We start from the raw sequence: 16,699 nt of genomic DNA, 5'->3' as shown, positions 1-16,699 counted from the left end.
TCAAAGACTGAAGATACAAGTTCATCACATATAGAAATAAAATGTGATGAACTTAACAAGGTCAAGACCAAAATATTGAAGGTAGGGTCAAGTGTAGGTAAGTCGTTACTTTATAATCCTTAATGACATATTAGTATTTTAATTATCTCAGTAAGCGAAGACATTTTTTAAGAAGAGTAAAGATGATGTGATAGCTGATGCATTATTGAAGCTCAATCAGTTAAGGTAAGTTAGTTGACAGCGTAAATACTTATACCAGATGTTAACGAATGATTATTATTGGAGTTTAATAATATTTAATATAATTTTAATTTATTATATACCATTGTCTGTATCTTTGTATGTAGGGTGACGATGCATGTAATATGGACGAATGATACTTTCTCTTTAGATATGCAGTCTTTTATGACAATATTTGATTGGACTCAATACACCAATGGGGATTGCATAAATGTTTATTGGACTATTCTTGTTAATGAAGCCAAAAACTCTAACTCACTGAACCACCCATCCATATTTTGTGGGGATGGATTTCGAGTATGTCTCTTATCTCATTGTAAATTATTTTTAATATAGATTGGATGCACTCAACTCATTAGCTATCTTGTTTGCATAGGAATTGTTTGGAATATGCACGTTGATGCATTGAAACAAAGTGCAAAAATTGATAAGGACAATCCTATTAGATATATTTTCTGTCCTCTAAATAATGAAGATGATCATTGGCATCTAATGGTCATGGACCTGGAGGAACACCATATAATTCATTATAACTCTCTTAGCGTCGGAGCAAATTACATTGTTGTTTTTTTATCAAACTGTAAGTATCACATTTCTTATATCCAATAAGCGTTGTTTATGTATTAATTACTATTGTTTGTTATATGTAGGTGTTGTTTTTAAGGAGTTAAATTGGTTATACTATCACAATTGGCATCAAGGATTAACACCTTTCTCTGGGAGAGACTTTAAAACCATTCAAGTTAATGGCTCCACACAAAGTAAATCATAAGTATTTGTGTATGTTCTATCATCTTTGGCTCACAATAGACTCTCACAATTATAATACTACTATTTTGTAGGTTGGATTGTGCTTTTTATGATGCACTATGTAGAGAGTTTGATATTTCAGAGATCTGTAGACTTTATAGAAGCTGATATGAGAGCTTATAGATTTAGACTTGGACATAAAATCATGTCTGACAAAAACATTAAACTATAGATAATGAAAATTTATAATAGACTATTCTTGTAATGATTTACTGTTTGTGTAAATTAAAATTATGGTGAATCAAATTCCCATGCTGAAAGTCAAGACTTTTTTTTGGATACGGACCATGGTAGCACGTTTTGAGTTTATAGAAGGGGGAGATATAATCAAGTTTTTTAAAACGAAACCTATCAGACCCACGTTGGGCCTGATATGGTCTTATATCAGACCCACCTTGGGCCTGATATGGTCTCGTATCAAGCCCACGTTGGGCCTGATATGGTATCATATCAGGCCTAATAGAGGCTGATTTTTTTTTCAAAACTTGCTACCACCCCTAAAGAGCTATAAATCAGGTTTTGCTAGCATCGTTGGAGTCCTTGAAACTCCAGAATCCCACGTCGTGCCTGATATGGTATCATATCAGGCCTAATAGAGGCTGATTTTTTTTTTCAAAACTTGCTACCACCCCTAGAGAACTATAAATCAGGTTTTGCTAGCACCGTTGGAGTCCTTGAAACTCCAAAATCCCACTCAAACTGAAATGAGTCCAATCAGAGGTGTCTAGGTCCATTAGTGGATTTTGACCAAAATCCACTAATGGCCCTACCCTACTTGGATTTACTTGAAATCACCATCCCTATGAAGGTTTGAGAGGGGAGGAGCTATATATGGTGTCAAAACTTATTTATACACCCTGGATTAGAAGTTCTTGCTGTTGGATGGCGGCGGCCGACTAGAAGGGGGGTTGAATAATATGAAAAATTAAACGCAAAACCTTTCTCAAACTTTCTTAGACTAACACTTGCATAAATTAGCTAAGCAGAAAATAACAAAAAGAAGAGGCACCGGATTTGACTTGGTTACAACCGGGAAGGTTGTTAATCCAAGGAAGATGATCGCACTAAAAAACTCCTTCAGGTGGAGAAGCCACTTACAACGATGAAGCGCGGAAATAAAGAAGCTAACTAGAAACTGAGCGTATAAATGTTGGAAGTGAATTGCTTGAGTTGTTGAAAAATTTTTGGACCAAGGCTGTATTTATAGCCTTGGTCGGGGCGCCCTGAAGGGATTTCAGGCACCCTGGGGGGATAAAACTTTATCCCCCAATGTTCAGATCGCGTTTGACGCGATCTAGTCAAAAAGTCAACTCCGGGCGCCCAGAAGGATTCCAGGCGCCCCGAAGGGAAAAGTCAACCTCGTTGACTTTTTCCAGCCATGATCTTCTGCTCCGGCTCCGTTTGCCTCAAACCGAGTCTTCCACTCACTTGGGTGATCTCTGTCATCCGGAATAGGGCTCACCCGAACCCAACTTCCGGTCTTCTCGAGCAGGCTTCCGCTCCGGCTTCTCGTCCCTCGGAATCGCAGCGTGGTTCCTTCTCGTCCGCCAGCGTACTCATCCGCAGTCTTCGTCCCTCAGTCGCACCTCGTGCCGACCTTCTCGCTAGCTGCGTCTCTTGCTCCTCGAGCAATCTTTCGCTCCGGCTTCTCGTCCCTCGGAACCACCGCACGTTTTCTTCTCGTCCGCTGGTGTACTCTTCCGCAGCGCCTCGTCCCTCGGGCGTACCACGTGTCGTCCTTCTCGCTAGCTGCGTCTTCCGCTTGACTACCTGTGCTCCTAAGCTCTTGTACACTTAGACACAAGGTTAAAAACACACAGGACATAACTTAATTTGTTGATCACACCAAAACAACCTTGGGGTTCCAACAATCTCCCCCTTTTTGATGTGAGCAACCCAAGTTAAGCTAGGGTAAATAAACATAAAAAAATAAACTAACTATTTTTGTAATAAAGTGTAAAAAGATAGAAAATTTAAATTTTGGTCTACCTCCCCCTAGACTTATACTTTTCCTTCTCCCCCTTTGATCACAAAAAAAATAGGGTTCCGAAAAAGTCTAAGGTTAAAAAATTTCTAACTTTCTTAAAAAATTCTAAGTTGAATAAGTTCTAAGTTAGAGAATTTGCAAAAAATATTTTTGAAAAAAAAAATTCTAAAAAACTTTTGAAACAATTTATAATTTTCAGAAGAATTTTTTAACTTAGGCAAAAAATATTCTAAGTTAAACAATTTTTAAGTAAAACTTTAAGTAAGAGAATTTTTTTAAAAAAATCTGACTTAAAATAATTTTGAAAAATTTTCTAAGTAAAGATTTTAAGCAGAAATTTCAGAAAAAGCGCTTAACTTTTATGTAAAAATTTAATACAAAAAAAAATTCTAAGTAAATTTTTTTTTCAAATTTTTTAAAAAATATTTAAAAAACTTTTTAAAGCATTATTAAGTTTCCACCTTAATATTTTTATCAGAAAGTTAATTAAACATTTTATTTCAATATTTTGGCTTCCAGGTCGTGGCGAGGCACTAGGTCTTCTTGGTTATTGGAGCAACAACCACTTCCTTAGACAAAGCCTCTTAAAGAAATTTTAATGTCTAATTTTCTCGCTGAAAGCTCTAAATCTGATTAATTCAAGTTCAAGTCAGACAGGACTTTAGAACCCAATATAGGTTCCAGCCTACTGGATTGACTAAAAATTTCTTACGGACATATTTCTTTGAAATATTTCTAATCTGCCTCTTATGATATCAAAAATACCAATTTAAATTATTAAATCTTCTAAAATTTGTATTAGATGAGCATGCACGGTTTTTCAAATTATCTACTTGAATTTTTATATTTTCATTTTTTGATTTCAATTTTTCATTTTCTAATTTTGATTTGTCTAAATCTTCTAGAGGGCAAGATTTAGCTAGTATTACTTTTAAACTTTTATTTTCTTTTTCTAATTTGCAGTAATCTTTTGTTAATAATTTAACGAATTTAAAGAGTTTATTGGGAGGAAGAGATCGTACCTGACTTACCTTGTCGATCTCATTGTCTGTGTCTCCCCCTGCACTGCTGCTATCTTCCGATGTGGCTCCCCCTTCATCGATGCTTTCGATGCTCATTTCGGAAGAGCTTGAGTCGCAGTTGTCGTCTTGATGACTCGCCATTAATGTGAGCCCGGAGAATGCCTCGACTTCCGATTCGGACGACGTATCGTCCCACATCGCCTTTAGGACCTTGCGCTTTTGGACAGACTTCTTACCTTTATCCTTGTCCTTGTTCTTTAGCTTGGGGCAGTTGTCCTTGACGTGCCCTTCTTCGTCGCAGTGGTAGCAGCGGATCACCCTTTTCTTTTTACCCTGCGGATGGTTAGAGGTTCTAGATTTACAAAGTTTTTTAAATCTTTTTACCATCATTACCATTTCCTCGTCGTCAAGAGAAGACTCTGACTCAGGTTCATCTCTCGATGCTTTGAGGGCGACGTTGTTCTTAGGCTCCTTAGTACCTGCACATCTTGATTCGTGCACTTCAAATGTCGAGAAAAATTCTTCTAATGTAATTTTTTATAAGTCTTTTGAAATATAAAAGACATCTACTAGTGACGCCCATTTTGAATTTCTAGGAAAGGAATTTAGTGTGTACCTTAACAAATCTCGGTTACTTATCGTCTCTCTGAGATTTGAAAGTCTGGTGATGATTTCCTTTATCCTTGAGTGCAGATGCGCAACTATCTCGTCTTCCCCAAGTCGCAGGCTGGTGAGCTGGTTGCGGAGTAAATCCCATTTTGCGAGCTTTGCTTCGGACGTTCCTTCGTGCAGTTCAAGGAACTTCTCCCAAAATTCCTTCTCGGAGTCGTAGTTGTCGATCCGGTTGACTTCTTGTGGCGGAAGAACGGTTAGTAGATGGTACTCAACTTTGCCGTTTGCCACATAGTCGGTCTGCTCCTTCTTCGTCCAATGGTATTTCTCCTTACCTTTCGGTGTTGAAAAACCGAACTCCATAATTAACATTAAATCAAAATCGGTTTAAAAGAATACCTGCATTCGCTTTTTCTATCTAGTGAATTCCCCTTCGAACTTCGGCGAGTAGATGCTTGGTCTGGCCATTATCTCGTTGCTTCATTCGGCGGTTAGTCCTCCTAAAGCGCCTTGGCTCTGATACCAATTGTTGGATCGCGACGGCCGGCTAGAAGGGGGGTTGAATAGCCTGAAAAATTAAATGCAAAACCTTTCTCGAACTTTCTTAGACTAACAATTGCATAAATTAGCTAAGCAGAAAATAACAAAAAGAAGAGGCATCGGATTTGACTTGGTTACAACCGGGAAGGTTGTTAATTCAAGGAAGATGATCGCACTAAAAAACTCATTCAGGCGGAGAAGCCTCTTACAACGATGAAGCGCAGAAATAAAGAAGCTAACTAGAAACTGAGCGCACAAGTGTTGGAAGTGAATTACTTGAGTTGTTGAAAAGCTTCTAGACCAAGGCTGTATTTATAGCCTTGGTCGGGGCGCCCCGAAGGGATTTCGAGCGCCCTAGGAGGATAAAACTTTATCTCCCAACGTTCAGATCGTGTTTGACGCGATTTGGTCAAAAAGTCAACTCCGGGCGCTCGGAAGGGTTCCGGTAGCCCCGGAGGGTTCCAGGCGCCCTGGACAGTTCCGAGCGCCCCGAAGGGAAAAGTCAACCCCGTTGACTTTTTCCAGCCCGGGTCTTTTGCTCCGGCTCCGTTGCCTCAGACTGAGTCTTCCGCTCGCTTGGGTGATCTCTGCCATCCGGAATAGGGCTCACCCGAACCCAACTTCCGGTCTTCTTGAGCAGGCTTCCGCTCCGGCTTCTCGTCCCTCGGAATCGCCGCGTGCTTCCTTCTCGTCCGCCAGCGTACTCATCCGTAATCTTCGTCCCTCGGTCGTACCCCGTGCCGACCTTCTCGCTAGCTGCGTCTATTACTTCTCGAGCAGTCTTCCGCTCCGGCTTCTCGTCCCTCGGAAGCACTGCACGCTTCCTTCTCATCCACTGCACGATCCCTCGGAATCAAGTTTTTTAAAACAAAACCTATCAGGCCCATGTTGGGCCTGATATGGTCTTATATCAAGCCCACCTTGGGCCTGATATGGTCTCGTATCAGACCCACATTGGACTTGATATGGTATCATATCAGGCCCAACAGAGGCTGATTTTTTTTTCAAAACTTGCTACCACCCCTTGAGAGTTGTAAATCAGGTTTTGCTAGCACCGTTGGAGTCCTTGAAACTCCAGAATTTCACTCAAACTGAAATGGGTCCAATCAGAGGTGTCTAGGTCCATCAGTGAGTTTTAACCAAAACCCACTGATGGCCCTACCCTTCTTAGATTTACTTGAAATCACCTTCCCTATGAAGGTTTGAGAAGGGAAGAGCTATATATGGTATCAAAACTTATTTATACATCCTGGATTAGAAGTTCTTGCTCTATGGCATTTGGCACGGAACGATGCACCTCTTTTTTTTCAATGATTGATATATATATATATATATATATATATATATATATATATATATATATATATATATATATATATATATATCTTATCTGAAATTATTCTAGTTATTCAAAATTTTAAATTTTTTCGCTCATAGTGTATCGATTAATTTTATTCTATATATTACTACATTTTTTTTAGGGTATTTGATTTCCTCAAATTCTCGTTCAATACGAAGGTTTGAGAGGGGAGGAGCTGTAAATTTTAAACAGCACATTTTAAGTTAGGGGAACCAACAACCACCATTTTATTTTTAAGTCAAATATGAGGCAGAGAATAAAGGTATGTTACGATACTATTAGCTGTATTTCACTCCCCATGTTGTAGACTTAAACCTCATGGTAGCACGTTTTGAGTTTATAGAAGGGGAAGATAGAATCAAGTTTTTTGAAATAAAACCTATCATGCCCACGTTGGGCCTGATATTGTCTCCTATCAGGCCCACGTTGGGTCTGATATGGTATCATATCAGTCCCAACAGAGGCTGATTTTTTTTTCAAAACTTGCTACCACCCCTAGAGAGCTGTAAATCAGGTTTTGTTAGCACCGTTGGAGTCATTGAAACTCCAGAATCCCACTCGAACTGAAATGGGTCAAATCAGAGGTGTCTAGGTCCATCAGTGGGTTTTGACAAAACCCATTGATGACCCTACCCTACTTGGATTTACTTGAAATCACCTTCCCTATGAAGGTTTGAGAGGGGAGGAGCTATATATGGTGTCAAAACTTATTTATACACCCTGGATTAGAAGTTCTTGCTCCGTGCCATTTGACACAGAACATGTGAATCTTGGAGTTACCAGGATAACAAATTTTTTTTTTACTCAAACAATATTTACTTTGGATTTGCAGATTTACATGCCTAATTTAAATTTCGATGCAAACATTGTACCACTGTATTATTCTTGTGACAGTTTAGTATATCCTTCTCATATCATACATACCACTGTATCAAAACCACATAGACTACATACACAGATATAAAATTACAAACACTAAGTAATTGTACTTTTACATTGTCCACCATCTTTTTGCCTTACAACACTATGGCTATTTAATCAAATGTTTTACAAAACTTATCCCTCAAAATTGATACAATTACATCAATTCTAATTTTTTTCATATCTTGTTGCTTGAAGTCCATCTTCATTTCGTACAGAAGACATCGAATGTATTGGATCACAAAGAAGCCACAGTCAAGACTGTAATATAACATCAGCAATTTAATGTTCAATATTTTAAATCAATATTTTCTATTCACACTATTTGCTCGACTTACTTGGCTTCTTGTTGTGGGCATTCTATTATACAAGACATCCATTGATCGAAGGGATGATGCCTTTTAAATTTTGGATCAATAGCAGCAAGATGCTCACGACTATAGAGTTTAACATCTGATACCTGTAAGATTGAGGAGGAAATTTAAATTCGACATTAACTAGCATTTATACTACAATACAAACATACACATGAATATTAGATGCTCACCCCTGCATCAAATTCATAGCTATATTTTCTTCCACTTGCTAGAGAATTGTAATGATTAAACGTCAATGAATAGGTGTTGACCACCAACAAGTGGAAGTGTGCATTATCACTACACAATGATATAAAAATATACCTAACCTCTTCATCTTCTGTATCTATCTTTATCAGTTGTTGGAAGGCAACCTTGCTTGAGAATTTTATTAATGACTACAAAAATACAAATTCATACATACTTAACCATAATATATTATATTCAAATTTGAACTATTCTCAAATAAATTTCTTATTGTGAAGAAGGTTGAACAATAAATAGACTTGTTGTATGTCCTACTAGACGAGGATCCCCCCTAAATAGAATCTTACAATACGTGTCTATTACCTCCCCATTTGTCAATATCTCTCCATTCACACCAGATAAGAGGGAATACACATTTAAAATAAAGGGTGACTCCTTCCAAACGAATTCATTTGTAAACCTACAAAATAAAGCAATGATTATAATTCACAGAATTTAATTATAGAACCATATAATCATCTAAATTAGAAAAGCATATAATTGTCTTGACTTATAAATTAATTACATCAACTATGTAATTCACATACTTTAGTTTCTCCAATACTTTTAACAAGTACGCCACATCTTGATCTTATTTTTTTTTCTTCGAAGTTTTAAATTGCTTCTTCACAAACTATGCCCATCAACATAAAAGAATTTTAAATAGTGAATTAAATAAAAAAATTACTATAAATTTTGCAAATATCTACTTACATCAATGGCTTGTTTCCTCATTTGGTTTTGTGAAGCAATCCTATCTGCATCATTCTCTGCCTCTTCTTCAGATTCATCTTCCTTCAATTCTACAATCTCTCTTTCTTCTTCCATATCATCAACATTAATTTTTCCTTTCCCCTTCTCCAACACATCATGTTCCTTTAAACTTTTTTTCCCCTCTCCTTGTCTTGAAACGTTCTCCGCATGCTCACATATTTGTATATTTCTCCATTGCCTCTTAGATAAAATTTGGAGCCACAATGAACTATCAATTAGAGTATCCTTGTAATCATAACGATTTCTATCACGTCCTCTCCTACTTCTAGTTGCAAAAGCTACTGGTTCACATTGAGGATCGTCTACAGACTCGCTATATTGAGATTGCATGCCTTTATTTTCTAATATTTTAAGTAAGTCTTTCACCCTATCATTCAAATGTATCTTCTCCATTGTTAGCTCCTTAATTTTGTTTGATTAAATAATGCAATTACAACATTCCTTATTATTTTGCCTTCCTTCTTCATTTACTTCAAACTATGATTTGACCATTCCATGTGTAATGTCATCAACGCTAACAAGGTTCTCAACCAATGATTTCTCATATTGGGTAGGGATTAGGTCATCAGAACCTATCAAAATATTTAAACACATGTTTAAAAAATTCCTTTTAACCAAACTAAGGTCACAGTAATTAAATTTACCTCTTCAGATGAGACTTGATCAAACAAATCCCTCACCTTACTAATATGTGAAGGAATATTCCTCCACTTATTTATTCTTGCTCCTTCTATTTTGTATGATTTTTGGATTGAAACATGCTCCAAAAACCATGCCTGATTCACCATCACAAGTGTTAACTATTCATATATATCTGCAAATTTTTGTTAAATTTACCATCATTTTTAAACTTACTGCCAAAAGACCAGCAAAGCTCTTTAGGTAAGGGAGGTTGGTGTTAGAATGTGTTGTCCGAGTTGAAAAAAATATATCCCCAATCTTAGGTAATTATGGAGCCATAAATTCATGGATAGCTTCAACCCAGTTGAATCTAGCAAAATTTTTAAAATCATCTACTATATCTATAAGACATAACGGGACCTTATATGTACTAGAAGAAAATAAGACACAAACAAATATTTACAAAATATAGAATTTACAAAATAATAAAACATCATCTTCTCCTTCAACACAATTGCCATAAAATTTAAGCAACTCCTCAATTCTTGATCTAGTAGATTCTTTTTTGTTTGAGAAGTATGTTAGAAAGAGGTCACCACATACTTTATTTGAATTGATCGGAATCGAAGCTCCTTAGTCTGCAATACCAAGCAGCAATGAAATGTCTCTTCTTGTGAAGGCAACCGGAACACATGGCCAAGTTAAATGATTAGTTGACATCTACCAACATATACATAAGTATTCACCACACGGTGGGCCTGATACGATATCATATTAGGCCTATCGTATCAGGCCCATGTTAGGCCTAATACGATATCATATCAGGCCTAAAGCCCCTCATTTGCAATATGAACTCACTATCAGTGCCATTAGCTGACAAAAATATTCACCTTTACAAAATATTAGATTTTACTATACAACTACTTCGTAATAAAATTACATTGTACCTGAGAATTTGAAGGTTTGAGTACTTGAATCCCAATTTTGAAATATATTGGTCAAAATACCACGGATATGCTGTATATCTTGTATGTCCAAAAAAATACTAAAGGGTGACTGTTTGATCACTGCTGTATGTCGATCATGTAAAATCACAGATCCATGATGTCTTCCTTTCTTTGTGGATGCTCGAATTTTTTTTTTAAAGTAACATAAGACACTGTTCCAATGTAACTTCTGTCCAACATCCTCTAAACCCTAAATTTTGAAAATTTAAAAATTTTAAAATCATTCTCGTTGAGCTTTTCAAAATCACATAGTTTTAGGTTAACAGAGTTTAGAAAGGTGATACCTTTACAGATAATTCAAGTGGAGAGAGCGATACACTCGATCCCTTTCTTTGCGTCATTATGAAAGAATATTATTGACGAAAACCCTAAAACCCTACACCTGAGCCTCGCAAATACTGAATTTTAGGTCTAAATGCTAGATGTCGCTTGATCAAGGTACGAAGACATTACGTAGGGTTTCACTAGGAGGACGATTTCGCCACAATATTGGAGCTGCAATCAGAGACTTACAAAGAACATCCAAGCATGCTCGAGTTGACAGACGGAGGGAGAAAAATGATCGCACTATTATTTTTAAATCAAAATAATTCAAAATATGGTTCGGATGCCTGGAAAATCATAACGAAGGAGGGGAGGTTAGTGGGAGGATTAAAATGAGAATTATACATGACTTAACTGTGCCCTTTGATAAATACATAATTACGATACGCTTTTTAATAAATATAATATCCAAGGAATGTCTTTTGATAAATTGTCGTCGTTTTTTTCCTTCCGCCGGATCTTGGCACGTGAGTCGCACGCTCCGTTAAGTGACTAATTCTGGAAACAACATATAAAAATTTATTTGTGAAAAATCAAAAACTTGTGACACGTGTAAAGTTTACATTGGTAGTTTTGTGGGTCCCTGTTCCCCGTGACAACCAAACAAAGAGACAGAGGGGAGAAAGAAATCAAAGGCAGTTTATGGCAGCCCACAGGAAAGCAGACAAGCAGCAGGGAACCTCTCTGCCCATGGCGCCCATGGTTTTCCCCTTCCTCTCCTTCAAAATGGTACGCCTCGCTTCTCCCTTTCTTCTCCTTATAAGCCCCACAATCCGCTCTCTATCGGCTATCGCCTTCATCGAACAGGAATCATCCAAATCCTGATCTACTGAATTAGGGATCGGGAACCTAGATTTCTTTCCTTTTCGGATAAGGAAGGACGAAATTTGCTCACCAGTACTGTGCTATTGTTTATTGCTTCCAAAATAATTCCTTGTTTTTTTTCCCAGTACGTCGAGCTCGGCGGTTCAGCATTCGGGCACTCGCTTAAAAGTTTCGATTTTGATAGCTCCTGGAGTTTCTTTGGAGTTATTTTTCTCCGATTAGAGATTTGCCGCTTTTTGGATGAGGGTTAGCAGAAACTTGGTTGCCGACGACCACGACGGGAGGGTAGAATTGGCCCCCGAGAACAGCAAGGGTCCTTCCAAGAAGGGCAAGCGGCGGCAGAAGAAGGCGGTGAGAGCTGTGCAAAGGCTGTTTGAGACTTGCAAACAGGTTTTTTCTGAAGGCGGACCAGCCGGAATCATTCCATCACCGGAGGATGTTGAACGCCTTCGATCTTTACTAGGTACTTATCCAGCTCAATGCACTTGTAGTATTTGTTTTTTTTTTGAAAAAAAAATGCAATTTTGTTGCTCGACAAGCATTCTACTACTTCCTCCTGAATGTTTGATCGTTTTGGGATTGAATAAGTTTCATACTAATTTAATATGGTATTGTGACTAGGCCAGGACCTTCGAGTCATTATGAGCATGAGACTGCATGTTGAAGATAGACTATTTGTTAAGTACAATGATTCATTATGTCTAAATATTAAGAGGTTCTACTCCTCCTAATGATTTATCATTTTAAGATGGGATGAATGAGCAACACCTCACTTTAACAATGTGATTGCTTAGATAAATTAATTGCTTTACAGTTGTTAAAATATCTCAATGTCTAGTATTAATGTCATTAATTATATTGCTTATGCTCAAAATTAATGTTGTTACACATGAAGTATAAAGCTTTTCTCATGCCAACCTGCGTCAATGTGTCACAAAAGACTACTGAATCTTCAACTAGCTATTTGGTTGTGCCTATGCTCTTCATTGAATATCCTACTGAAGCTCATCATGATGTATCTTAACCTTGGGTATCTTGCCTTTAATTTTCTAGATCATCTTGCTGTGATTTTGTAATATCTTATTGGGAGTGGTCAAAGTGAACTGAAAAATCATTTACCACCTATGTGCATTTGAATTCACTTGTACACTTAAGATGTGTAGTTGATGTTTTCTTCTAAGATTCAAATCTATAAGAAAACATCAGCTAAAATCGTAATTAGAAACTCTGTACTCCTGAATTTATCACACATATCTACTTTGCAACATTTGCATGGGGTTCAAAAAGAAGCACAAATATTTAGCTTTTACTTTGCTTCAGGATTTTTGTTCAATTTCCTGATTATGTGTTTTCCATTGTATCTGTCTATTTGATCCAGTTGTTGTATTTTCCTTCTGAACAGATACTCTGAAGCCTGGTGATGTTGGTCTAAGTCTGAACTTGCCATATTTTGAAAATTTTGGGATTGATGGACCTCCTCCTGTAACATATTTGCATCTTTACGAGTGCCCGAATTTTTCAGTATTGACTGATCCTTAGTTCTTACTACTAATTGTGTTAGACATTTCGGCATTTCTCATTTATTCGATACTGCATTTTGCAGATTGGTATCTTTTGCTTACCACGAGCAGCTGCAATTCCACTCCACAATCACCCAAGCATGACTGTGTTTAGCAAAATCCTTCTTGGGTCCATGCACATTAAATCATACGACTGGGTTACTCAGAGCTTGAACGAGAATATCAAATCGTCTAGTGGTGTGTGAGCTATTAGACTAGTTTAGTTTGAAACAGATACCGACCAAGATTGTTGCTTTCTATGTTAGCCATTGTTTTGCATCTCTGCAGGTGCATGTCTAGCCAAGATGAACACTGATACCGTCTTTACCGCGCCCTGTCGGACATCTGTTTTATACCCTACCTCGGGGGGTAACTTGCATTGTTTTACTGCAGTAACCTCATGTGCAGTGTTAGACGTCCTTGGACCACCATATAATGTCGACGAAGGGCGCACCTGTACGTACTACAAGGAATATGCATTCTCAACTTTCCCGGGTATGTTGGTTTTGACTCACAATGACCTTTTACTCAATGTTTGTATCAATGCATGAACAACCACATGAGTTAAGAACCTAGAAGAGTGTAATACCTTCTTATTCCATACATGGCATGATCGATGTAGTTGTTTTTCATTTCAAATATTTTATGCTGTGCTATTGAATCCAAAATAAAGTTTACTTATTTTACCGAATATTTACTTGAGCATTCCCACTCTAGTACCTATTCTACTTCAAGAATGGAGTTACTGATTAAAGCTAGTAGCTAGTGATGCTTCGATGTTTCAATTCAATCCCATACCTATTTGTGTTGTCAAAAGAAGTAACTCAAATTTTCTGTTAATGGACATGTGGATTGACCTCACTTTGATTCTGGCATTTGTATAAAGTCATTCTAGTTCTATAAAACTTCTGTAATTGTTCTTTGAATCTCAGAAAGCTTTCTAGTTGCATAAACCCATGCTTGGTACTTAGTTGCTTTGATATGAGATATTGCAACTTGTTGAATTGTCTAGGAAACAATTATAAGAGAAAAATGGAATAGAATGGTATCTACTATTGATCTCCGATCCTGTCCTGAGATTGGCTTGCTAATCCATGTGTTTCAGGTGATGCGACTCTACTGTCAGGCAAGAACGAGGAGTATGCATGGCTCGAAGAGAGGGGGAGCAAGCCAGATGATCTTGTCGTGCGTGGGGCAGAGTATAGAGGTCCGAGGATTTTAGAACGCTGATTTGGACTTGCAAATGATGCTGAACATGGCTGCAAAAGAGTCGATGTACAAAGAAAACCAAAGAACATCAAAGCAACAAGATTAGAGCAAAGATCATGAGCTCAAATTTCTTCTGCTTCCTAATAGATTGCTTTAGATTGTAATAGCTTACCATCCAAAACAATCTTAGGATGAGCTCATGGAACTTAAATGCAACGCCCTTCTGTTTTTCGCAAGGGCCGAAACTGAGTTCGTCAAGGACTTTTGTTTTCTTTATTTCTTCGTTCGTTCTTTTTCCCTTTCTGTAAGAAACCACGGTGCAAAAGCATAACTCCTAGTCGATTTCGACGCGCCATCTTATCTCGTGTCATAATTTTATGCACGGTATTATACTACACAACTAGAACTAAAAATTGCACAGGCACAACAAATATTACTATCTTTTCATTGTTGCTGAAGCTTTTTAGATTTATGCTTTCACTCTTATCTTGAAAATGCATAAATATATCAAAGTTATTGAGGATGAGCTCGTGAAAATGCATACACTGATTTTTTATATATATAAATTTAGGTGTCAAGATTTTTTGTTTTTTTCCTTTTTTTTAATAAAGGCAAATCATATTGAAAATATCCAAGGATTTACCTGCGGCGTTTAGACCTTTCCAAACAACCTCTCAGTTATGGATTTTGCCAAATCACGTATATCATGCAAGACATGCACAAGTGACCGGCTCTGCTGAGCCGGCTGTCGCTGCTGTAAAGCTGTCCAAAAGTGTTCAGCATCTCCGCGGCTGTGCCAAACAACTGCGAGCCATATCCCATAAAGATTTAGTTATGGAGCTGTCTATCTCTTGAGATGATATAGTAGTTAGTACATATTCAAATTTTAACATAATTGAGATAAATATTTTTTTCATGCATTAATTATTATTTTAAGGCTAATAATCATTCGTGATTTATCTTTTTCGTGTTTAACTCTGAGACGAATTGATAAGATATTAGGGATGAGCGCATTCGTCTTTTGTCAACTTAATTATGGAGCAATCACTATTTCAAAAGTTAATAGTCATTTATGATTTATCTTTTCTGTATTGATCCTAGGATAGAAATATTAAAATAAATATAATCATCTTTTGCCAACTTAATTAAGGAGCAGTCAAAAATAAGTGGTCCTCCATTGGCACAATAAACCGGTCTTGTAAGCTACACACTCCCATCTATCTTTGGTCCGTATCTTGCCCTTCGCAAGCTGCCAAATCATAAATTGGTGCTTCGGCATCATGTAGAACGACTGCTGCCCACACCTCCTTGAGGCTCTTTGGCTTGAAGAAGTCGTATGCGGCAGTAACTCCGTGCCACAGCTCCGGATTGAACCAACTGTCCAGCATAGCCGCAGTTTGCTAGACAGATTCTGCACCATTTTGGACAACTTGCCTAATCTGGAGCAATCTCTTGCTGAGAGGGCTGTCTGACAACTTGGTTTGTCACTCTCACAAGTTGATGTGCTAGAGGTACTAATAATGATGGATCCATCGCACCCAAAGAGTGACAGTAAATCATCGTCAGAGAGAGTTGTTGATGTCTTCCTCCTCTTGCGGATGATAGCAAACTGACTTGCGGAAGCAAAAAGGTCTTTCTACTAGCCAAAAGCGAAGTGCGCGTACTTGAGACAGAGTGATTGCTTCAAAAAGTTCTTTCATGATCTGGTCAATCGAACTAACAAGCGAAACATGCAGCTGGTAACCATCACCAAAGCCTCTGGGGAACACTACAAGTCTAAAGAAAGTTGGGGATAAGTTTTTCTCGCATTTTGAGAGGTTATTGGGTACAAAAGTAGACTATTTGGCTCTAGATAGCAACTTCACTGCAGACCGGTCCTCACAGAGTTACAGTAGTAAAATCTTATTGCCCCGATCAACTTATAGGAGATGCGGACAGCCCTTTTCAACATTGGCAGCGACCAAGCACTAAGACCAAAATGGATACGGATTGAACTTCTTGAAGGCATCTTGGATGGCAATGGACATAGATTTGTATGAAGCAGTCTAGGAATTCTTTGCAGCAGGCCGGTTGCTCAAACAGTGGAACCACATGCTCATTGTGTTGGTCCTGAAGTTCGATCACACGGCGCACGTCACCAACCATCGCCAATATCTTGTTACATGGTGGTGTACAAAGTCATCCCCAAGGTGTTGGTGAATCTATTGCGAGCAGTGATGGGCAACCTAGTAGATCTGGCACAGTAGCAGATGTGGAGGATCCTTCCATCATTGAGAATATCCATCT

The 16,699-nt window shown here is 37.8% G+C and overlaps 1 protein-coding gene across 2 annotated transcripts; it reads left to right on the top strand.

Moving 5' to 3' along the window:
* Positions 1 to 11,463: 11,463 nt before the first annotated feature.
* LOC121984905 (plant cysteine oxidase 2-like) lies at positions 11,464 to 14,768 on the top strand. Of its 2 annotated transcripts, XM_042538075.1 has the most exons (6): positions 11,464 to 11,549; positions 11,771 to 12,108; positions 13,048 to 13,166; positions 13,249 to 13,402; positions 13,493 to 13,699; positions 14,310 to 14,768. In XM_042538075.1, exons 2-6 carry the CDS (start codon positions 11,886 to 11,888, stop codon positions 14,432 to 14,434), a joined length of 828 nt encoding a protein of 275 aa, XP_042394009.1. In that variant the 5' UTR covers positions 11,464 to 11,549; positions 11,771 to 11,885; the 3' UTR covers positions 14,435 to 14,768. The 2 variants fall into 2 exon arrangements, with proteins under 2 accessions (XP_042394009.1, XP_042394011.1); XM_042538077.1 differs by lacking the exon at positions 11,464 to 11,549 and having other exon boundaries at positions 11,572 to 12,108.
* Positions 14,769 to 16,699: the final 1,931 nt, after the last annotated feature.

This window comes from Zingiber officinale, chromosome 5B, assembly GCF_018446385.1.
Source record: "Zingiber officinale cultivar Zhangliang chromosome 5B, Zo_v1.1, whole genome shotgun sequence".
In the NCBI taxonomy this organism is placed as follows: Eukaryota; Viridiplantae; Streptophyta; class Magnoliopsida; order Zingiberales; family Zingiberaceae; genus Zingiber; species Zingiber officinale.
Note: the sequence above shows the minus strand (reverse complement) of the source record. Positions and strands in the feature narration are given on the sequence as shown.

Excerpts from the sequence above, each read along its gene's own strand:
- LOC121984905 (XM_042538075.1), top strand. The coding sequence starts at position 11,886 with ATGAGGGTTAGCAGAAACTTGGTTGCCGACGACCACGACGGGAGGGTA. Across the intron at positions 13,167-13,248 it reads ACGAGTGCCCGAATTTTTCA|ATTGGTATCTTTTGCTTACC; the intron begins GTATTGACTGAT and ends TGCATTTTGCAG. Across the intron at positions 13,403-13,492 it reads GAATATCAAATCGTCTAGTG|GTGCATGTCTAGCCAAGATG; the intron begins GTGTGTGAGCTA and ends GCATCTCTGCAG.